Here is a 24,066-nt window from a genome sequence, read left to right as displayed (position 1 = left end):
TGAAGTTGATGCAAAGATATTTGCAGTGTTGACCCTTCTTTTTCAAGACCTCTGCAATCCGCCCTGGCATGCTGTCATCCTGACTGACGGCTGCCCATTCTTGCATAATCAATGCTTAGAGTTTGTCACAATATATGTTTTTTTTTTGTCCACCCGCCTTTTGAGGATTGACCACAAGTTCTCAATGGGATTAAGATCTGGGGAGTTTCCTGGCCATGGACCCAAAATATAGATGTTTTGTCCCCCGAGCCACTTAGTTGTAACTTTTGTCTTATGGCAAGGTGCTCCATCATGCTGGAAAATGCATTGTTTGTCCCCAAACTGTTCCTGGATGGTTGGGACAAGTTGCTCTCAGAGGATTCTTTATTCATGGTTGTGTTCTTAGGCAAAATTGTGAGTGAGCCCACTCCCTTGGCTGAGAAGCAACCCCACACATGAATGGTCTCAGGATGCTTTACTGTTGGCATGACACAGGACTGATGATAGCGCTCACCTTGTCTTCTCCGTACAAGCTTTTTTCCGGATGCCCCAAACAATCGGAAAGGGGATTCATCAGAGAAAAGGACTTTACCCCAGTCCTCAGCAGTCCAATACCTGTACCTTTCACAGAATATCAGTCTGTTCCTGATGTTTTTCCTGGAGATAAGTGGCTTCTTTGCTGCCCTTCTTGACACCAGGCCATCCTCCAAAAGTCTTCACCTCACTGTGCGTGCAGATGCACTCACACCTGCCTGCTGCCATTCCTGAGCAAGCTCTGTACTAGTGGTGTCCCGATCCCGCAGCTGAATCAACTTTAGGAGACGGTCCTGGCGCTTGCTGGACTTTCTTGGGCGCCCTGAAGCCTTCTTCACAACAATTGAACCGCTCTCCTTGAAGATCTTGATGATCCGATAAATGGTTGATTTAGGTGCAATCTTACTGGCAGCAATATCCTTGCCTGTGAAGCCCTTTTTGTGCAAAGCAATGATAATGGCACGTGTTTCCTTGCAGATAACCATGTTTGACAGAGGAAGAACAATGATTCCAAGCACCACCCTCCTTTTGAAGCTTCCGGTCTGTTATTCGAACTCACTCAGCATGACAGAGTGATCTCCAGCCTTGTCCTCGTTAACACTCACACCTGTGTTAACGAGAGAATCACTGACATGATGTCAGCTTGTCCTTTTGTGGCAGGGCTGAAATGCAATGGAAATGTTATTTTTGGGATTCAGCTCATTTGCATGGCAAAGAGGGACTTTGCAATTATTTGAAATTCATCTGATCACTCTTCATAACATTCTGGAGTATATGCAAATTGTCATCATACAAACTGAGGCAGCAGACTTTGTGAAAATAAATATTTTTGTCATTCCCCAAATTTTGGCCACGACTGTACAGTACAGTATGGTCCAGTTCTTGCTGAAGGGGTGAAGGTGTGTCTCCCTCACTAGTAATATATACATAATTTATTCGAAATGGATTTTAAAGCATTTTACCATACAGTTCCCTCAGAAACTATTCACACCCCTTGACTTTTTCAACATGTTGTTGTGTTAAAGTGGTATTAAAATGGATTTAATTGTCATTTTTTTGTCAACGATCTACACAAAATACTCATGTCTAAGTGGAAGAAAAATTATAACATTAGTAACAAAATAAAATAAGTCACTATTATATCTTGATTAGATAAGTATTCGATACATTTTAGTATCACCTTTGGCAGCAGTTACAGCTGTGAGTCTTTCTGGGTAAATCTCTAAGAGCTTTCCACACCTGGATTCTGCAACATTTGCCCATTATTCTTTTCAAAATTCTTCAAAATCTGTCAATTTGTTGTCGATTATTGCCAACCATTTTCAGGTCTTTCCATAGATTTTCAAGGAAATTTAAGTCAACGCTGTAATTTGGTGACTCAGGATCATTCACTGTCTTCTTGGTAAGCAACTCCAATGTAGATTTGGCCTTGTGTTTTAGGTTATTGTCTGGTGGAAAGCAGACTGGACCAGGTTTTCCTATAGGATTTTGCCCGTGCTTAGCTCCATTCTGTTTATTTTCTGTCCTGAAAAACTCCCCAGTCCTTAACGATTACAGGCATAACCATAAGATGATGCAGCCACCATTATGCTTGCAGATATGGAGAGTGGTACTCAGTAATGTGTTGTATTGGATTTGCCCCAAACATAACACTTTATGTTCAGGACAGAAAGTGAATTGCTTTGCCACATTTGTTTGCAGTATTATTTTAGTACCTTGTTGCAAACACTCTGTCAATTAGGTTAGAATTTTGGAGTAACTACAATGTCAGTTTTCTCCTATCACAGCCATTAAATTCTGTAACTGCTTTTTAAAGTCCCTGTTGGCCTCATGCTGAAACCCCTGAGCATGAGCATTTTCCTTCCTCTCCAGTAACGGAGTTACAGTAGGAAGGACACCTGTGTCTTTTTAGCGACTGGGTGTATTCATATACCATCCAAAGTGTAATTAATAACTTCACCATCCTCAAAGGAAATCCTAATAATACATACAAAAATACAAAAGGATATTCAATGTCTGCTTTTGACATTTTTAACCATTTACCAATAGGTGACCTTCTTTGCGATAATTTCATTAAAAACCCTCCCTGGTCTTTGTGATTTAATCTGTGTTTGAAAATCACTGCTCGACTGAGAGACCGTACAGATAATTGTATGTGTGGGGTACAGAGATGAGGTAGTTATTCAAAAATACTGTTAAACACTATTATTGCACACAGAGTGAGTTGATGCAACTAATTATATGACTTGTTGAGCTAATTTTTACTCCTGAACCTTTTTTTAGCCTGCCATAACAAAGAGGTTGAATATGTCTTGACTCAAGACATTTCAGCTTTAAATAAAAAAATGTTATTGAATGAAATTGAAAAACGTCATTCCACTTTGACATTATGGGGTATTGTATGTAAGCCAGCGGGGGGCGGGGGGGAAATCAACATTAAACCATTTTAAATTCAGGCTGTAATACAACAAAAGTGGAAAAAGTCAAGGTCTGTGTATACTTTCTGAAGGCACTGTAAATTACATTCCACCACTAATGATTGTATTAACCAGATGGTATTTAGTCAGAAATTCTATAGTGCTTCAGTGCTGTTTTCCAAATAAAATCTTCATGTATGACTGACTTATTTTGGTGAAAAGATTTCGTACTGATGTGATATTTTTTTAAAGGTGGGGAGAGGAAGGGAAGAGAGGACAGGATGAGAGAACATGAGGAGAAGAAGAAACAAGAGGACATGAGGACACAAGTAAAGACTATTGAGTAAAATCCCCTGTGTGAAATGTCATGGTCTCCTATTTCCATAGGGGGGCAATAGAGAATCAACACTAGCTGACTATCGGTGAGAGGACATTGGTGCGTCACCTATAACGTATTACATTAGCCACATTCAGTATAATAATTGTGAAGTGTATGTGAGATACAACTCAAAGGATTATCCTATCACTGTGTGGACAGGACATTGGATTCAGGGAAATCCAGATGGGGAGGGGTATGTCTCTTCATCAACAACAGATGGTGTGCAGACTCTAGTGCAGAGAAAGTCTTGACGTATTGTTCACCTATCTTGGAATACTTGATGGTCAAATGCTGACCCTTCCACCCTCCATCTGTTATCATGAATGCTTTATGGTAACCATAAAGAACAGCCTCAATTCGTCGGAACATGGACTCAACAAGGTGTTAAAAGCGTTCCACAGGGATGCTGGCCCATGTTGACTCCAATGCTTCCCACTGTTGTGTCAAGTTGGCTGGATGTCCTTTCGGTGGTGGACCATTCTTGATACACATGAGAAACTGTTGAGTGTGAAAACCCCAGGAGAGTTGCAGTTATTGATGCAAACCGGTGTGGCTGGCACCTACTACAATACCCTGTTCAAAAGCACTTACATTTTTTGTCTTGACATTCACCCTCTGAATGGTACATATACACAATCCATGTCTCAGTTGTCTCAAGGCTTAAATGTCCTTCTTATGGCTGCAGGGGCAGTATTGAGTAGCTTGGATGAAAGGTGCCCAGAGGTGCCCAGAGTAAACGGCTTGCTCCTCAGTCTCAGTTGCTAATATATGCATAGTATTATTAGTATTGGATAGAAAACACTCTGAAGTTTCTAAAACTGTTTTAATGATGTCTGTGAGTATAAAATAACTCATATGGCAGGCAAAAACCTGAGAAGAAATCCAAACAGGAATGAACAACATGAATGAAGTTGCACTTCCTAGGGCTTCCATTAGATGTCAACCATCTTTAGAAACTTGAATGAGGCTTTTACTGTGTTGTGGGACTGAATAACAGCTGAATGAGTCAGGTTACTGGCAGAGAGACATTTTCTGGTCACGCGTATTCCACATGATATCGACTTGTTAGTTGCTTCTATAGAGACAAAGAAATTCTCCGGTTGGAACTTTATTGAAGATTTATGAAAAAACATCCTAATGATTGATTCTATACTTAGTTTGAAATGTTTCTTCGACCTGTAATATAACTTTTTGATGTTTTTGTCTGAAGTAATGCACAAGCGTTTGGATATGTATACCAAACGCGTTAACAAAAGTAGCTACTTGGACATAAATAACGGACATTATTGAACAAATCAAGCATTTATTGTGGACCTTGGATTCCTGGGAGTGCATTCTGATGAAGATCATCAAAGGTAAGGGAATATTTATCATGTAATTTCTGGTTTCTGTTGACTCCAACATGGCGGCTAATTTGATGACCTTTCTGAGCGCCTTCTCAGATTATTGCATGCTTTTTGCTTTTTGCAAAAATTTAACAACAAATCTGGCACAGTGGTTGCATTAAGGAGAGGTATATCTATAATTCCATGTGTATAACTTGTATTATCAACTACATTTATGATGAGTATTTCTGTTGAATGATGTGGCTATGCAAAATCACTGGATGTTTTTGGAACTAGTGAACGTAACGCGCCAATGTAAACTCAGATTATTTTATATGAACTTTATCAAACAAAAGATACATGTGTTGTGTAACATGAAGTCCTATGAATGTCATGATGAAGATCTTCAAAGGTTAGTGATTCATTTTATCTCTATTTGTGCTTTCTGTGACTCCTCTCATTGGCTGGAAAAATGGCTGTGTTTTTCTGTGGCTTGGTGGTGACCCAACATAATCATTTGTGGTGCTTTCACCATAAAGTCTATTTGAAATCGGACACTGTGGTGGGATTAACAACAAGATTACCTTTAAAACAGTATAAAATACATGTATGTTTGAGAAATTTTAATTATGGGATTTCTGTTGTTTTGAATTTGGCGCCCTGCACTTTCACTGGCTGTTGTCATATCAATCCGTTAACGGGATTGCAGCCCTAAGCCTGTCTCCTCCCCTTCATCTCCACTGCTTGAAGTGGATTTAATAAGTGACATCAATAAGGGATCCTAGCTTTCATCTGGATTCACCTGGTCAGTCAATGTCATGGAAAGAGCAGGTGTCCTTAATGTTTTGAATACTCAGTGTATATTCCACCTGAGGACACCAAGCTGGCACTCTGTATGAGGCTATAAAAATAATCAGGAAACAATGTACCTGGAGGCTGCTTTTCTTGTTGCTGGTGAATGTAATTATGCGTCACAAGACGTGATGCCCAACCCGGAGGCTATGGCTGAGGACACAAACACATACAAGAAGTTACACTACGACCATCAAACAGGCAAAAGGACAATATAGGAACAAGGTTGAATCCTATTAAACTGGCTCCGACGCTCGTCACATGTCGCATGGGCAACAATCCATTATGGATTACATAGGAAGACCTAGCTTCAATCTATCCAATAATGCCTCTCTACCTGACAAACTCAATGAATTCTATTCATGCTTCGACAAAAACAACACAGAGCTGTGCATGGGGCCCCCCGTTGTCCCAGAGGACTGGGTGATGTGAGGAAAGTTTAATTAGGTCAACACTTGTACGGCCATGGGCCAGACAGTATTGCAGGGAACGTTCACAGAGCACGGGCAGACCAGCTGACAGGCGTCTTCACTGTAATTTTCAACCTCTCCCAGTCTGTAATCCCCACCATCATTCCTGTTCCCAAGAACTCTAAGGCTACCTGCCATAATTACTACCGCCCTGTAGCACTAACATCTGTAATTATGAAGTACTTTGAAAGGCTGGTCAGCGCAAACATCACCTTTATCATCCCAGACACCCTAGACCCACTCCAATGTGCATACCGTCCCAACAGATCTACAGATGATGCAATCTCAATTGCACTCCACACTGTCCTCTCCCACCTGGACAAGAGGAATACCTTTGTGAGAATGCTGTTCATCGACTACAGCTAGGCGTTCAACATCTTAGTGCCCTCCAAGTTCAAGACCCTGGGACTGAACACCCCTCCATGTGGAATGGTCCCTCAGATGCTCAGGAACATTTACAGCTGTACCATAGAGAGCATTCTAACTGGTTGTATCACCATCTGGCAAGGCAACTGCACCGCCCACGTCCGGAAGGCCCTACACAGTGTGGTGCAGACGGCCCAGCGATTCACTGGGGGTGAGCCAGATGGTGTCTGACTCCAGCCAACCGAGACATGGGCTGTTCTCCATGCTCCCATACGACACAAGACTCAGACAAACAGAATACTAAATAGCTTCTTTACCCTGGCTAACAACTACTGCTCTCTCTCTCCCACAGATTATGCACACTGACTCTATGCCCATCCACAGGTCTCTGCCCACTCAGACACAACCTACGCTGCTGCTAAAATTATTATTGATTACATTTATTACTCCATTACGTTGCTGTCCATTGGTTATTGAGTGCCATTATCATTAGTATTTACCTATTTATCCTACTAATAGTCACTATTATGCCTGTTTACGTGCATTTATTTCCATTACCATAAGTATTTATTTATTCCTGCTACCAGTCACTTTTCAGCTCTGTTTACATGTATGTCCTACTACCAGTCACTTTTTATGTATAAACCCATCTCAACCACTCCATTATCCCTACACATTGAATAAGGTACTGGCACTGACCTGTATATACTTGCATTCTCCTATTCTTTGACTCTCATCGTAGTTCTTGTGTGGTTTTTATTCATACTTAATTTTTTAACTTGTTGAATCTAGGGGTCATTTTTTTATTTTTGGAAAAATAACGTTCCCAACGTAAACGGGCTATTTTTCAGGACCAGAAAATAGAATATGCATATAATAGACAGCTCATGGTAGAAAACACTCTGAAGTTTCCAAAACTGTAAAGATATTGTCTGTGAGTACAACAGAACTGATATTGCAGGCAAAATAATGAGAAAAATCCAGTCAGGAACGCAGCGGTTTCTAAATAAGTGTCCCTTCCTATGATTCCCTATTGAGCAGTGAATGGGATATCAATGAGATTCCATTTTCTATGGCTTCCTTAATGTGTCTAGTATCACAAGACATAGTTTCAGGCTTTTATTTTGAAAAATTACCGTGTACAACAACATTGCGTCAGTGTCGACCTGATGGCTCTTTGTGTATTTCTCACGCAAAAGACAGAGGTAGCCATTTTTCCACCCGGTCTTACTGAAAAAAGCTTTGTCCCGGTTGATATATTATCAATAGATATTTGAAAAACACCTTGAGGATTGATTATTAACAACGTTTGCCATGTTTCTGTTGATATTATGGAGCTAATTTGGAATATTTTTCAGCCCGGTCGTTTTCTCAGCCAAACTTGAAGAACTAGCAGGGAGCTATTTTTGGCTACAAAAATACATTTTCGATAAACTTACACAAATGCTTGTTTTGCTTTGGCTGTAAAGCATATTTTCAAAATCTGAGATGACAGGGTGATTAACAAAAGGCTAAGCTGTGTTTGAAAATATTTCACTTGTGATTTCATGAATATGAATATTTTCTAGTAAGATTTTTTGTCCTTTGTGTCATGCTACTTAGTGTCAGTTGATGACAATTCTCCCGGATCCGGGATGGGTAGATCCAAGAGGTTTTAAATAATGTTTTATATTATTATCTATATTATTATTATTATCAGGGTATTGTTAGGAAAGAGCTCTCATGGTAAGAATTTCACTGTACTGTTTTAAACCTGTTGTATCCTGTGCACGTGACAAATATACTTTGAAACTTTGAGAATATGTCTCCACAATGAACACACATTTGGTTATCGGTAGGGTAACAATTTACTTTTGGCTATCCATAACGCATTTAATACACATCTATAAGTGTTTCATGAATGTGTTATAGCAGGTCCCAACCACATTATTAAAGGTTAAGTAAATATATCCATACCAAAACTTGAGCCTTCATGTCATGCACAAGCTCCTATTTAGGTTTCTTAATAGATGCATTATTACAATGACAGCACAGGGTTATCAATATGGCTGTTCTCAAAAGTGCTTCTGTTAGTGAATATGCCAAAAGGCCAAACCACTTTTGAAAATGATGCTGCTATATAGCCTGAACCATCCACATTTCCCCCACTGGCCAGTAAAGGCCCATGACTTACCTTCTTCTTCTCACTGAGGTCAATGGTGCATGAAAATCCCCACATGGTTGAATCTTCAGGGCAACTTTTACAAATTGTGTAGTTGAGGGTCATATCATAACTATTTCTCCCTCATTAACAACCCCCCTCCACATCACAATTAAGTTGGTCGATACCAACTTATAACACACGGTCAAAGTAAAGTCAAATCTATTAATTCATAAAACATTTATAGCTAAACACTTTATGGTAATTAACTGTGCAGTTTGCCAATGATCTATAACACCACATTAAATGTCTATGTTTGAATTCTATGCAGTCAATTTAATGTCATTTATATTTTCCCATTTATAAAGCATTTTCCAGATGTAGCAAATAAAACAATTGCTGAGCACATCCCCGAAAAATCTAACTATTGACATTTTTCTGTTTGAATTTTCTTAAATAGATTTAACAAATGTTAATATTCAATGCATTCAAATTCAATTCCCTGTTTCAGACTCATAGCTAGTAAGAAATGTTTTGGTGAGAAAAAATAAGAATCAGGGGATACATTTACATCAATAGATAGGTAGAGACTTCAGCATTCTCTTCATTTGTACATTATATCATTCCTATAAGACATAAAATGAAGGCATGGCACGTTACACAAGCCCTGCACTTTTAAAATGGCTGTGTTCCAATGGCAATTTTACGATGTGTAGAGCACCACCATCAGGTAAAAGATCTGATTCTTCTTGGTACAGGGGACATATTTGGGGACATATTTTATTTCCAACCTAGATTTTCAAATCTCTTATTCCTCAACAAGAAGAAAATTGTGACCCCAACCCTGAGAGACCAGAAGGTCATTGTTGGGCTGCAGCCTTCACACACTTTAGTTTACCCTTTTCTTCTTGGAGTTTGGGCGATATTCATTTGGAACAAAACCGGGAGCAAACGGGACAAAACAGGGAGAGACTACTTGAACTTGTCAATTAAGAATGCTACTTTTCATTTTCCGTTGCAAAGCGTTATGCTACGTGTGCAATATTGAGTATGACCCTGAACTGGTTTACAATACCTTCCTGTGGGAACCGGGCCAGGAAAAGTTACCACTTCTAATTAGTCACAGAGTGTAGGGCGGGCTAATCACCACTTAGGCTATGCGTTCTTGTGATATCGTTGGCTATCTAAGTGTGTTTGTGAGATCCTGTTGCCATATCACTATGATATTCATATCTCAATTTTGGCTCACTCTACAAAGCTTCGTGTGCAAATTCTTCTTTCTCCTTTCCATATCAAGTGGAAAGTGACTTTTTTTTAAAACCTGGACCCTATTGAGTTGTCATTGTCCTCTGTAATGTAAAGTCTCTATTGGATCAGATGAGTAGATCCGGCTATAATCATAGAAGCAGGCAGAACATAGTTTCCTCTCTAGGTATTTATATCCTGCAGCAGGGAGGGTCTCGCCCCTCTCCCTGGGCCTGAGCCTGGGTATGGGGAAGTGATCCACACACCAGAGCCCCTTTGAAAATTCCAGCCAGGCCAGTCTCACTTTCCCAATATAACCCACTTGCTGCTGACCACGCCCGTGTAAACAGCCTGGTTGGTCACCCTCTGCCTTAGAGTGTCACAGTTTGACAGTGTGTGAGTGTGTAGGTATTTTTGTGGGTGGAGCGAGTCTATTTCTGGCCCTGGGCTTGTGAGTCCTGTTGCTCTCTCGTGTTTGAATACTTTTTTTATTCAGTTCAAATCAATTCGAAAAACGTTTTGTTTGTTCTTTTGAATGGGCACCATGATGAGGGAAACAGATCCAGTGGGGACAGAGATTGACCTAGGAGACTCTGATGATGAAGACCTTGCCGAAGACCTGGATGAGGACCGTGAGGAGCCTCAGCTGCTATGGAAGGCTGAACTGGGGGATGGAATGGATGAAGAGGAGGCTGTGTCCCCGTTAGTTGACGTTAGTGACACCAAGCCCCTGCTGAAAGAAAGAGACCCTAGAGGAGTCAACGACTGTCTGAAGGTATTTCACACAACCATGTATCAATGCATCAACGCAGGCGCTAACTGCTAACAAGACCGCATTTGTTGTGTTAATTTGCATGACTTCATGAATGAGTTCTTTGTGATTTCTGGATTGTCATCTGAAAGGAGTAATGCTGTCACAATAGTAATATTAGGTGATGTGGGGTCAAGCATATAATCTGTCTTAACCCAATTAGTCAAACCTAATTACTAAAACTAGCAAACAGATCTGAAACATTTTATTGTTCTACAGTAATACAGTCTGTGGTTTGTCACAGTTGGTTTTCTATGCTTGTACTGCCCTCTTGTGGGCATGTTATTGACTGCACTTATCCATATTTATTTGAGTGGCGGAAATGTGCAGTAGTTTGAAAGGAAACTGTGGGAACGTCCACCCTGAGACTATGACTCTGCCTTTAGGTGACCTTTGAGGATGTGATAGCGGAGCCAGTGTCAGTGCGTAGCGGAGACAGAGTGTGGATCTGGAGTAATGCCCTGTTCGAGGTCACCAGGGTCTGGATCTACCGGATAGTAACTGTCTTGCTGGCCGTCCCTATATCCATCATCACTGCACTGCTCTTCGCCATCCTCAGCTTCCTACACATATGGTAGGTATATAATATCAGTTCAAGGCCCACTGATAGTATATGAACTATAAATGTTGAAACATGTTGAAATTCTCTCTTCTCTTTTCTTCTCTTTTCTTCTCTTTTCTTCTGTTCCTCCATGTATTCGCTATCTAACCGTGATAGGTTCTTCAGCCCATGCGTCCATTACATCCTTATTATCACATACTGGCTGCAGAGCCTATGGAGCATCGTACTGGACATTGGTGTCCGCCCATTCCTCACTAGTGCTGCAAGATGCCACAGTGGAATCAGACTTCGCCTGACACAGGAATGAAGGAATGATAGAACTTCACACAGGGATAATGGCAAAAACAGGATTGGGAATATGGGATTGTTTATAACATTACCCTACTATGGAATGCCCTCTGGGGAGACTGTCAGTGCTGGACTAAGCTTTGTAGGATGCTCTAGGATCCGACCAGGGGCACAACTACAGGCCTTTTGGTGGATCATGGGACCTTACAGCTGAACTGAGATCAGTGTGATTGATCAAGACTGAAGAAAAGTGTTTATCAAGCTCCAACAAGAAGATTGGTTACCTATTTGAGAAGTTGTCACAAGTGAAGGTGAAAAGGAGAATGTGTAAAGGATGCACAATCATTTAGGGTCAAATTTGTATCTAGTATAAACTGGAAGTGTGCTTTGAAGTGTACTTTTTACGCATTATGTGATAGCGTTTAGATCATTCACTTGTTTGATGACCACATTTAATATAATTCAGATACGTAACTGGAATAATGTGTTGTCTTTATCAAATCTGACCACGCAGTTCAAAATGTGCCTCCGCTATTTTTGTTGTATTGCAGAAAATGTCAAGTTTGTCTTCATCTATTCTGATAAAAAATGAAATATATCTTAAATAAAGTGTTATAGATTATGATCAATATATCAATATCAGACCTGTTTTCTTACACAAAATCAATCCATTAAAATATCTCTCTTCTTCAAAGAGACACACCCTTTTCTGAATATCAATGTTGTACTGAGTACAGAAACAAGATTCAAATGGATGGGTAAAAAGGCTCTTGTTCATGAATGGTGGTTCAATCCAAATCTTGAATTTATTCATTCACACCCAATCTGCTTGCAGGTGACCTCATTATGTATGATTAGCCTTTCTCATGCTAACATCCAGTAGGATGAACTCCTTGGCCCTCCCTTTATCTTCACTTCACAGCTCAGGGTATGGACGCATCTCTCTTCATCCTGGAAAGACATCTGCCTTCACCAAAATAGTACATGGGCAGTTCAATGAATTCAACAATAGCACAGGCAAACTCACTGTATTTGAAGTGAACCATGTTTCACAAATTCATCATTTTTAGTTGTATTTGTATTTATTACGGATCCCCGTTAGCTGCTACCAAGGTAGCTACTCTTCCTTCCAAAATTAAGGCAGTTATGCAATTTTAAAAACATTACAATACATTCATAACAGATTTCACAACACACCAAGTGTGTGCCCTCAGGCCCATACTCCACTACTACATATCTACAACACAAAATCCATGTGTACTTGTGCGTATAGTGCGTATGTTATCATGTGTGTCTATGCATGTGTCTGTGCCTATGTTTGTTTTGCTTCGCGATCCCCGCTGTTCCACAAGGTGTATTTTAATCTGTTTTTTGGAATCTGATTCTATTGCCTGCATCAGTTACCTGAGGTGGAATAGAGTTCCATGTAGTCATCACTCTATGTAGTACTCTGCGCCTGCCATGGTCTGTTCAGACAGCTCAGTGCTTTCAACATGTCAATACCTCTCACAAATACAAGTAGTGATGAAGTCAATCTCTCCTGCACTTTGAGCCAGGAGAGATTGACATGCATATTATTCATGTTTGCTCTCTGTGTACATCCAAGGGCCAGCCGTGCTAACCTGTTCTGAGCCAATTGCAATTTTCCTACGTCCCTCTTTGTGGCACCTGACCACATGACTGAACAGTAGTCCAGGTGCGACAAAACTAGAGCCTGTAGGACCTGCCTTGTTGTAGTGCTGTTAAGAAGGTAGAGCAGTGCTTTATTATGGACAGACTTCTCCCCAACTTAGCTACTGTTTTATCAATATGTTTTGACCATCACAGTTTACAATCCAGGGTAGTTTAAACTCCAAGTAGTTTAGTCACCTGAACTTGCTCAATTTCCACATTATTTATTACAATATTTAGTTGAGGTTTAGGGTTTAGTGAATGATTTGTCCCAAATACAATGCTTTTAGTTTTTGAAATATTAGGACTAACTTATTCCTTGCCACCCAATCTGAAACTAACTGCAGCTCTTTGTTAAGTGTTGCAGTCATTTCAGTCGCTGTAGTAGCTGATGTGTATAGTGTTGAGTCATCCGCATACATAGACACACTGGCTTTACTCAAAGCCAGTGGCATGTCATTAGTAAAGTTAGAAAAAAGTAAGACAGCTGCACTGGGGAATTCCTGTTTCTATTATGTTGGAGAGCCTTTCATTAAAGAACACTCTCTGTGTTCTGTTAGACAGGTAACTCTTTATCCAAAATATAGCAGGTGGTGTAAAGCCGTAACACATACATTTTTCCAGCAGCAGACTATGATCAATAATGTCAAAGGCTGCACTGAAGTCTAAAGAAAACAGCCCCCACAATCTTTTTAGAATCAATTTCTCTCAGCTAATCATCTGCCATTGGTATAAATGCTGTGTATGTTGAATATCCATCCCTATAAGTGTACTGAAAGTCTGTTGTCAATTTGTTTACTATAAAATAGATATGTAACTGGTCAAACAACATTTTTTCCAAAACTTTACTAAGGGTTGGTAACAGGCTGATTGGTCGTGCTATTCTTAGGTAGTGGAATGACTTTTGCTTCCCTCCAGGCCTTAGGGCACACCATTTCTAGCAGACCTAAATTTAAGATATTTCAAATAGGAGTGGCAATATTGTCTGCTATTATCCTCAGTAATTTTCCATCCAAGTTGTCAGACCCCGGTGGCTTGTCATTATGGATAGACAACAATCATTTTTTCAACTCTTCCACACTCACTTTACAGAATTCAACATTACAATACTTGTCTTTCATAATTTGGTCAGATATACTTGGATGTGTAGTGTCAGTGTTTGTTGCTGGCATGTCATGCCTAAGTTTGCTAATCTTGCCAGTTGAAAAATGATTAAAGTAGTTGGCAAAGTCAGTCAGTTTTATGATGAATGAGCCATCTGATTCAATGAAAGTGTCACACCCTGACCTTAAAGATCCTATATTCTCTATTTTGGTTAGGTCGGGGTGTGACTCGGGTGGGCATTCTAGTTGCTTTATTTCTAGGTTGGCTTGGTATGGTTCCCAATCAGAGGCAGCTGTCTATCGTTGTCTCTGATTGGGGATCATATTTAGGCAGCTTTTTCCCACCTGTTTGTTGTGGGATCTTGTTTGTGTATAGTTGCCTTGAGCACTGCACTGCACGTTCGTTTCTTTATTTATTTTTTTGCCGGTTCACATTAACTTCTTTGGGGGAGGGGGCAGTATTTTCACGTCCGGATGAAAAGCATGCCCAGAGTAAAGTGCCTGCTATTCAGGCCCAGATTCTAGGATATGCATATTATTAGTAGATTTGGATAGAAAACACTCTGAAGTTTCTACAGCTGTTTGAATGATGTCTGTGAGTATAACATAACTCATATGACAGGCAAAAACCATGTGGCCATGTGCTCAGTCAGGCGTGCGCCGGTGAGAGTTAGCTCTGTTCCTTTTCATTTCTACAGACAACGGAATTCTCCGGTTTAAACATTATTGAAGTTTGATAAAAACATCCTAAAGATTTATTATATACACATCGTTTGACATGTTTCTACGAACTGTAATATAACTTTTTTGACTTTGTCTGGACCTAGTGCCTGCGCATTTGGATTACTGTACTAAATGCACGAACAAAAAGAAGGTATTTGGACATAAATGATGGACTTTATCAAACAAAACTAACATTTATTGTGGAACTGGGATTCCTGGGAGTATATTTTGATGAAGATCATCAAAGGTAAGTGAATATTTATAATGCTATTTTTGACTTTTGTTGACTCCATAACATGTCAGGTATCTGTTTAGCTTGTTATGGTCTCTGAGCGCTGTACTCAAATTACTCCATGGTGTGCTTTTTCCGTAAAGCTTTTTTGAAATCTGACACAGAAGGTTGCATTAAGGAGAAGTATATCTTCAATCCCATGCATAACAGTTGTATTTTCATCAACATTTATGATGAGTATTTCTGTAAATTGAGCTCTCTGCACTTTCACCGGATGTTTTGGAGGCCAAACATAACAACGTGCCAATGTAAACAGAGATTGTTGGATATAAATATGAACTTTATCAAACAAAACATACATGTACTGTGTAACATGAAGTCCTATGAGTGCCATCTGATGAAGATCATCAAAGGTTAGTGATTCATTTTATCTATATTTCTGCTTCTTGTGACTCCTCTCTTTGGCTGGAAAAATGTCTGTGTTTTTGTGACTAGGTACTGACCTAACATAATTGCATTGCATCTTTTGTCGTAAAGCCTTTTTGAAATCGGACACTGTGGTGTGATTAACAAGAAGTTTATCTATAAAATGGTGCATAATACATGTATGTTTGAGGAATTTTATTTATGAGATTTCTGTTGTTTGAATTTGGCGCTCTGCACTTTCACTGGATGTTGGTCAGGTGGGACGTTAGCGTCCCACGTACCCTAGAGAAGTTAAATAAAGATGATGAACCCAAACCACACTGCATTTTGGTCCGATTCTTACAACAACGATCGTGTCAGAAGATCCCACCACCCACGGACCAAGCAGCGTGCCCAGGAGGAGCAGGGATCCTGGGAGTGGAGGATATCCTGGACTTGGGACAAAATATTGTCAGGAGACAAAAGCCTGCCATGGAAGCAGGCGAAAGCAGCAAAGGAGGGACAGCGACGACACCAGGGTTCACGGCCACGACGTAGGCCCAAGAAGCAGCCTCAAAACAATTTGGGGGCGGCACACGGGGTGGTCGGCGACGCTGAGTCAGAGACCATGGAGGAAGCGTTGGATAGATTGAGAGAGGGTGAACAGAGGGGTGAGATGGAGACCTTCGAGGAGTGGTTGGTGAAATGTGAAGAGAGTGAAGCGGAAGAGCTGTTGGTTTGGCTGGAGAGGCAAGACAGGAGGAGCGTGTTAGCCGTCCGACGCCTCCTGTGCCAGCTCTCCGCACTCGCTTTGAGGAGAGTGTCATCGTTACGGTACAATGTGTGCCGGTTCTCCGCACCGTGTCTCCAGTGCGCCTCCACAGCCCGGTACATCCTGTGCCATCTCCCTGTACTTGTCGTGCGATGGTTGTCATCTGTCCAGGACACGTTGTGCCAGCTCTACACTCCAGACCTCCAGGGCACCTCCACGGCCCAGTACGTCCTGCGCCGGTTCTAAGCACCATGTCTCGAGTGCGCCTCCACAGCCCGGTATGTCCTGTGCCAGCTCCCCGCTCTTGCCATGCGAAGGTTGTCATCTGTCCAGGACACGTTGTGCCAGTTTTACGCTCCAGACCTCCAGTGCGCCTCCACGGCCCATCCCTCTCAACCATACCATTTTTCAATTCTTCACCAATCCACTGGGATTTAACAGTTTGTACAGTCATTTTCTAATTAGGTGCATGCTTATTAGTAACCAGGGAAAAGCAATTTCTGTTTGCTCCTCATTACACACCATGGACCAACAAATATTCTTTACATCAACAACATAGGAATCACTACAAAACGTATTGTATGACCTTTTATACAATAAATTAGGCACAGCCTTTGGAACTTTGGTTTTCCTAAATATAGCTACTATATTGCGATCATTGCTTTCAAGAACATTTCTGCAGCATTAGTAAAGATCTGATCAATACATGTTGATTCCATTCCTGTGCTGTTTGTAACTACCCTGGTAGGTTGACTGATAACCTGGCACTGGCTACAGTTTGAAGTATTTTCTTGAGTGGGCAGCTTAATGAAAGCCAGTCAATATATAAATCACCCAGAAAATATACGTCTCTGTTGATATCACATATATTATCAAGCATTTCAAACATGTTATCCAGATAGCACTTGGTGGTCTATAGCAGCCTACCACAAGAATGGGCTTTAGTTGAGGTAGATGAACCTGTAGTGGTGTGGGGGCTGTGCTTTGGCAAAGTGGGTGGGGTTATATCCTTCCTGTTTGGCCCTGTCCGGGGGTGTCCTCGGAGTGGGCCACAGTGTCTCCTGACCCCTCCTGTCTCAGCCTCCAGTATTTATGCTGCAGTAGTTTATGTGTCGGGGGGCTAGGGTCAGTTTGTTATATCTGGAGTACTTCTCCTGTCCTATTCGGTGTCCTGTGTGAATCTAAGTGTGCGTTCTCTAATTCTCTCCTTCTCTCTTTCTCTCTCTCGGAGGACCTGAGCCCTAGGACCATGCCCCAGGACTACCTGACATGATGACTCCTTGCTGTCCCCAGTCCACCTGGCTGTGCTGCTGCTCCAGTTTCAACTGTTCTGCCTTATTATTATTCGACCATGCTGATCATTTATGAACATTTGAACATCTTGGCCATGTTCTGTTATAATCTCCACCCGGCACAGCCAGAAGAGGACTGGCCATCCCACATATGCTCTCTCTAATTCTCTCTTTCTTTCTCTCTCTCGGAGGACCTGAGCCCTAGGACCATGCCCCAGGAATACCTGACATGATGACTCCTTGCTGTCCCCAGTCCACCTGACTGTGCTGCTGCTCCAGTTTCAACTATTCTGCCTTATTATTATTCGACCATGCTGGTCATTTATGAACATTTGAACATCTTGACCATGTTTTGTTATAATCTCCACCCGGCACAGCCAGAAGAGGACTGGCCACCCCACATAGCCTGGTTCCGCTCTAGGTTTCTTCCTAGGTTTTGGCCTTTCTAGGGAGTTTTTCCTAGCCACCGTGCTTCTACACCTGCATTGCTTGCTGTTTGGGGTTTTAGGCTGGGTTTCTGTACAGCACTTTGAGATATCAGCTGATGTACGAAGGGCTATATAAAATAAATTTGATTTGATTTGATTTAGCCATATTACTTCAGTAGTACTGAACACATGATCCTCTTTAATCTTCACAGGAATGTGGTTCTGAATATAAACAGCAACACCTCCACCACTGGCATTTCTGTATTTTCTGTAAATGTTATAACGTTGTATTGCTACTACTTTCATCAAAGGTATTGTCTAAGGGGGTCTCACAGATAGTCAGAATATGAATCTCATCTGTTACTAGCAAGTTATTACATTTCATGAACCTTGTTTCTTAAGCTACATATGATTACAACATAATGGTAGTGATTAACTGATCTGGGCTTGGGTCATTGATAAGTCATTGTCTCAACGCAGCCTTATAAGGCTGTGAAAGGATCCAGGGACCCAAATGATTTGGGTGGATCCCATCCTCATAAAATTTGTTTTGTTTCCAAAAGGTATCGAAATTGTCAACAAAAGTTATACCCATTGAGCTGCAATAATCACGTAAGGCAGTGAAGAGAGAGATTCCTGCTAAAACATACAAAGCCACGATTCAGAGAGGGCACAGGGCCAGATATGATGGGTATTTTATTAGTGTCTAGCAGAGAGTCAATCAGCTCTTTGAAATTCAGTTTCAGCTGTTAAGAGTTGCCCTTCATAATGTCATTAAAACTCACTACGATAGAATCGATGTGCATGTCTTGGTGTAGTACATTTGGAAGCAGCATAGTAATGTCATTTACTTGAGCTCTGGGAGAGGACATTGTTTTGCAACCAGGAACAGTCACATTTCTTACCATAGATCTGCCCAAAATCAGAGCTGGAGAGAAGGACAAGGAAATCCATTCCCACGTTTCACAGGATGGTGCAGGCCTCAGACAGATGGAGAAACCCCGCTCGATCCAGAGCAGGGACGGAAGGTTGCCGACATCGACTTCGATTTGGTGGAGAAGGAGTAGGAGTAGGCACAACTGCCACAGACACAGGTACCCCACAGCAACGAAGGTGCAAGCTCCAGGGCGGCAAAACTTTCCGGACAAGCAATAGCAGTCCTTTTTATTATTATTATTTCACCTTTATTTAACCAGGTAGGCCAGTTGAGAAAAAGTTCTCATTTACAACTGCGAACTGGCCAAGATAAAGCAAACCAATGCAACAAAAACAACACTGTAACGGCTTTCTTCCTGGGAAGGAGAGGCGGACCAAAACGCAGCGTGGTTATAGTTCATGGTTCTTTAATAAGAGACACTTGACATGAACTAACTACAAAACAATAAACGTGAAAACCGAAACAGTCCTAACTGGTGCAGAAAACACAAAGACAGGAAACAACCACCCACAAAACCCAACACAAAACAGGCTACCTAAATATGGTTCCCAATCATGACTAACACCTGCCTCTGATTGAGAACCATATCAGGCCAAACATAGAAATAGACAAACCAGACACACAACATAGAATGCCCACCCAGCTCACGAGTGTTGTATTGCATTGAAATTTGTTTGAAGGTTTGTTAGCACAGTAGCCAAAGAAGGTATATGTATACAGAATGGTGTCGTCTACGTAGATGTGGATCAGAGAATCAACAGCAGCAAGAGCGACTTCATTGATATATACAGAAAAAAGAGTCGGCCCGAGAATTGAACCCTGTGGCACCCCCATAGAGACTGCCAGAGGTCCGGACAAAAAGCCCTCTGATTTGACACACTGAACTCTATCTGTGAAGTAGTTGGTGAACCAGGCGAGGCAGTCATTTGAGAAGCCAAGGCTGTTGAGTCTGCCGATAGGAATGTGGTGATTGACAGAGTAGAAAGCCTTGGCCAGGTCGATGAAGACGACTGTACTGTCTTTTATCGATGGCGATTATCATATCATTTAGGACCTCAAGCGTGGCTGAGATGCACTCATTACCAACTCAGAAACCAGATTGCATAGTGGAGAAGGTACGGTGGGATTTGAAATTGTCTGTGATTTGTTTGTTAACTTGGCTTTCAAAGATTTTAGAAAGGCAGGGCAGGATGGATATAGTTCTATAACAGTTTGGGTCTAGAATGTCTCCCCATTTGAAGAGGGGGATGACCGCGGCAGCTTTCCAATGTTTGGGGATCTCAGACCATTTCGAAGGTTGAAGAGACTAGTAATAGGGGTTGCAACAATTTCGGCGGATAATTTTAGAAACATAGGGTCAAGATTGTCTAGCCCAGCTGATTTGTAGGGATCTGGATTTGGCTGAAGGAGAAGCGGGGAGGAGGGGGGGACCTGGGCAAGTTGCAGCAGGGGGTGCTGAGATGTTGGCCGGGGTAGGGTTGGCCAGGGTGAAAGCATGGCCAGCCTTAGGAAAATGCTTATTGAAATTATTAATGGACAGCTGGGAGGGGGCGCTCTTTTTCTCCATGGACTTTACAGTGTCCGAAAAACATTTTGGAATTAGTGCTTCGGGATGCAAATTTCAGTTTGAAAAAGCTTTTCTTAGCTTTCCTAACTAACTGAGTATATTGGTTCCTGACTTACCTGAAAAGTTGCATATCACGAGGGCTATTCTTTGCTAATGCGGAATGCCCCAGGATGTCAAGGGCAGTCAAGTCTGGGGTGAACCCAGGGCTATACCTGTTCTTAGTTCTACATTTTTTGAATGGGGCGTGCTTATTTAAGATGGTGAGGAAAGCACTTTTAAAGAGCAACCAGGAATCCTCTACTGACGGAATGAGGTCAATATCCTTCCAGGATACCCGGGCCAGGTCGATTAGAAAGGCCTGCTCGCTGAAGTGTTTTAGGGAGCATTTGACTGTGATGAGGGGTGGTCGTTTGACCGCGGACCCATTGCGCACACAGGCAATGAGGCAGTGATTGCTGAGATTCTGGTTGAAGACAGCAGAGGTGTATTTAGAGGGCAAGTTGGTCAGTATGATATCTAAGAGGGTGCCCATGGTTACGGATTTAGGGTGGTACCTGGTAGGTTCCTTGATAATTTGTGTGAGATTGAGGGCATCTAGCTTAGATTGTAGGACGGCCGGGGTGTTAAGCATCTGCCATTTTAGGTCACCTAACAAACTCTGAAGATAGATGGGGGGCAATCAATTCACATATGGTGTCCAGGGCACAGCTGGGGATGAAGGGGGTCTATAACAAGCGGCAACAGTGAGAGTCTTGTTTCTGGAAAGGTGAATTTTTAATAATAGAAGCTTGAGTTGTTTGGGCACAGACCTGGATAGTATGACAGAACTGCAGACTATCTCTGCAGTAGATTGCAACTCTGCCCCCTTTGGCAGTTGTATCTTGTGGGAAAATGTTTTAGTTAGTGATGGAAATTTCAGGATTTTTGGTGGCCTTCCTAAGCCAGGCTTCAGACAAGGCTAGGACGTCCGGGTTGGCAGAGTGTGCTAAAGCAGTGAATAAAGCAAACTTAGGGAGCAGGCTTCTAATGTTAACATGCATGAAATGAAGGATTTTATGGTTACAGAAGTCAACAAATGAGAGCGCCTGGTGAATGGGAGTGGTGCTGGGGGCTGCAGGGCCCGGGTTAACCTTTACATCACCAGAGAAAAAGAGTAGGATAAGGGTACGGCTAAAAGCTATAAGAACTGGTCGTCTAGTGCGTTCGGAACAGAGAGTAAAAGAAGTAGATTTCTCTAAGCGGAAGAATAAATTCAAGGCATACTGTACAGACAAGGGTATGGTAGGATGTGAGTACAGTGGAGGTAAATCTAGGTATTGAGTGACGATGAGAGAGGTTTTGTCTCTAAAGGCACCATTTAAGCCAGGTGAGGTATGTGTGGGTGGGTGGAACAAAGCTCTACAGTGAAATAATACAATAATCACTAACCAAAACAGCTATAGACAAGGCATATTGACATGTGGCATGTGTAGCTGAGTGATCATAGGGTCCAGTGAGTAGCAATAGATGGGAGTCAGTGAGCCAATTCAGTAGTCGCTAATATGCTAGGCGAGCTGGAGACACGGCGATTCAGACAGCTAGCGGGCCGGGGCTAGCAGATGGGCCTCCGGGGACGTCGCAACGGAAGAGCCTGTTGAATCCACCTCGGACGGTTACGTCGGCAGACCAGTCGTGATGGATCGGTGGGGCTCCGTGTCGGCAGTAAAGGGTCCAGGCCAATTGGCAAAAGAGGTATTGTAGCCCAAGAATTGGCTGATGGACCTCTCCGGTTAGCCGGGAGACGGGCCTAGCTCGAGGCTAACTGGTGCTTGCTTCGGGACAGAGACATTAGCCAGGAGTAGCCACTCAGATAGCAGCTAGCTCGCTGTGATGATCCTGTGTAAAGGTTCAGCGCTTGCTGTAGCAATCCGGAGATGTGGTAGAGAAAAAACAGTCCGATATGCTCTGGGTTGATATTGCGCTGTGCAGACTGGCAGGAATTGACTGGGCTGAGGCTGGCTGATGTCCGAGTTAACGGTGATGACCGCTAGCAGTGGCTAACTGACTACTAGCTAGTAGCTAGTTAGCTGACTAGCTCTGATGGGGGTTCCGGTTCTAAAATATAACAAATAGCAGATCCGTACCACATTGGGTGAGGCGGATAGCAGGAGAGTATGTTCAGTCCGTTGATGGATATTGAGATTACGTAGCCGGAGTCCATGCAAAAACAAGTTTGAATGTGGTTGGTTTGAATGTGATTTGCTTGACAATACTGTTCCTGGTAGGCCGTCATTGTAAAATAAGCATTTGTTCTTAACTGACTTGCCTAGTTAAATAAAGGTTAAATAAAAAAAATACCAAAATTAGCTGCAATACTCCAGACCTCCTATGAGGAGAGGCGGTTGTACTGTACTGATGTTAGCATAAAAAGGCTTGATTTTACATAATCAGATAAGCATGGGTGTGAAGGAATAAATCAAACATTTTGTTTATACGGTACCACTTTTAAAAAACAAAGCAAAATATCATGTTACCCAACCCCATGGATATTATAATCAAGCGAAAGGGGAAACTGTGATTGAAATAAAGCAGATATATTTTTGTTGTTGTTGTAAAGTCATCCTACCATTCTATAACTGTATACTGCAATGGCGATGAAAAGAGTGTCACTTAATTAATGACATGGTTGCTGTGGAAACACAGGTGTGAGTGACAAGAAAAAAACAGTCAGATATTCATGGTATATTCCATTATCAGCAGCATGCTACATCTCCTGCCAAGTTGTGTTTTAGATTTATGGAGTTAATGTTAGAAGGGAAATAATTGTTATGTTGTTTATCACCACACTCGGCTCCCAACTGAATGTGTAGGAGTCAATGTATCATACTGCATAGGCATACATGTCAGTCTCAGATCGTTGCACAGTTCTCTGTCCCAGCAGCAGATCCACCCGCTCAGACATATACTATAAGTCTCTCCATAGAGGGAATAACCAGAACATATCTTGGTAGTGTATCACAAGGCACTATGAATAGATAGATGCCTCATAGAAAGTGTCAAGTTTCAAGTTTTCATAGTTGTATGGGATACGCATGGTATACACCGTCCACTGAAATTATTACTTGCAGGTTCTTTCGCATCAACGCAACAACAATAAGAAATACGAAAAGAGAAGAATATGAACATAAAGTAAATGGCACAGTAGAATTGAATAAACATTTTAGTATGAGTATCATACATTGAATGTCACACCGGTGTGTGTGTGTGTGTGTGTTTACAATATATTGTCATCACAGCATATGTAGGAAAGGGGACAGGGAATGCATTCAACCAAAATGTGTCTTCCACATTTAACCCAACCCCTCTGAATCAGAGAAGTGGGGCTGACTTAGTCAATGTTCACGGAGCAATTGTTGGGGATTAACTGCCTTGCTCAAGGGCAGAACGGCAGATTTCAGGGTTTCGAACCAGCGACCTTTCAGTTACTGGCCCCACGCTCTTAACTGCTAGGCTACCTGCTGCCCCTGTAGTCTATGTGTGTTTGTGTGTTTATGCTATTCTATGGCTACAGTGGCTACAGTCTGACAGG

At 41.8% G+C, this 24,066-nt stretch overlaps 1 protein-coding gene across 1 annotated transcript; it reads left to right on the top strand.

The window, feature by feature from the left end:
* The first annotated feature begins 7,523 nt into the window (after window positions 1-7,523).
* On the top strand, window positions 7,524-11,999 carry LOC110494092 (caveolin-2). Its single transcript, XM_021568801.3, has 3 exons — window positions 7,524-10,482; window positions 10,905-11,092; window positions 11,237-11,999. The coding sequence occupies exons 1-3, from the start codon at window positions 10,243-10,245 to the stop codon at window positions 11,385-11,387; spliced, it is 579 nt and encodes a 192-aa protein (XP_021424476.3). The 5' UTR covers window positions 7,524-10,242; the 3' UTR covers window positions 11,388-11,999.
* The last annotated feature ends 12,067 nt before the right edge of the window (window positions 12,000-24,066 follow it).

This window comes from Oncorhynchus mykiss, chromosome 17, assembly GCF_057628025.1.
Source record: "Oncorhynchus mykiss isolate SJ-2025 chromosome 17, ASM5762802v1, whole genome shotgun sequence".
Classification (NCBI taxonomy): Eukaryota; Metazoa; Chordata; class Actinopteri; order Salmoniformes; family Salmonidae; genus Oncorhynchus; species Oncorhynchus mykiss.
Note: the sequence above shows the minus strand (reverse complement) of the source record. Positions and strands in the feature narration are given on the sequence as shown.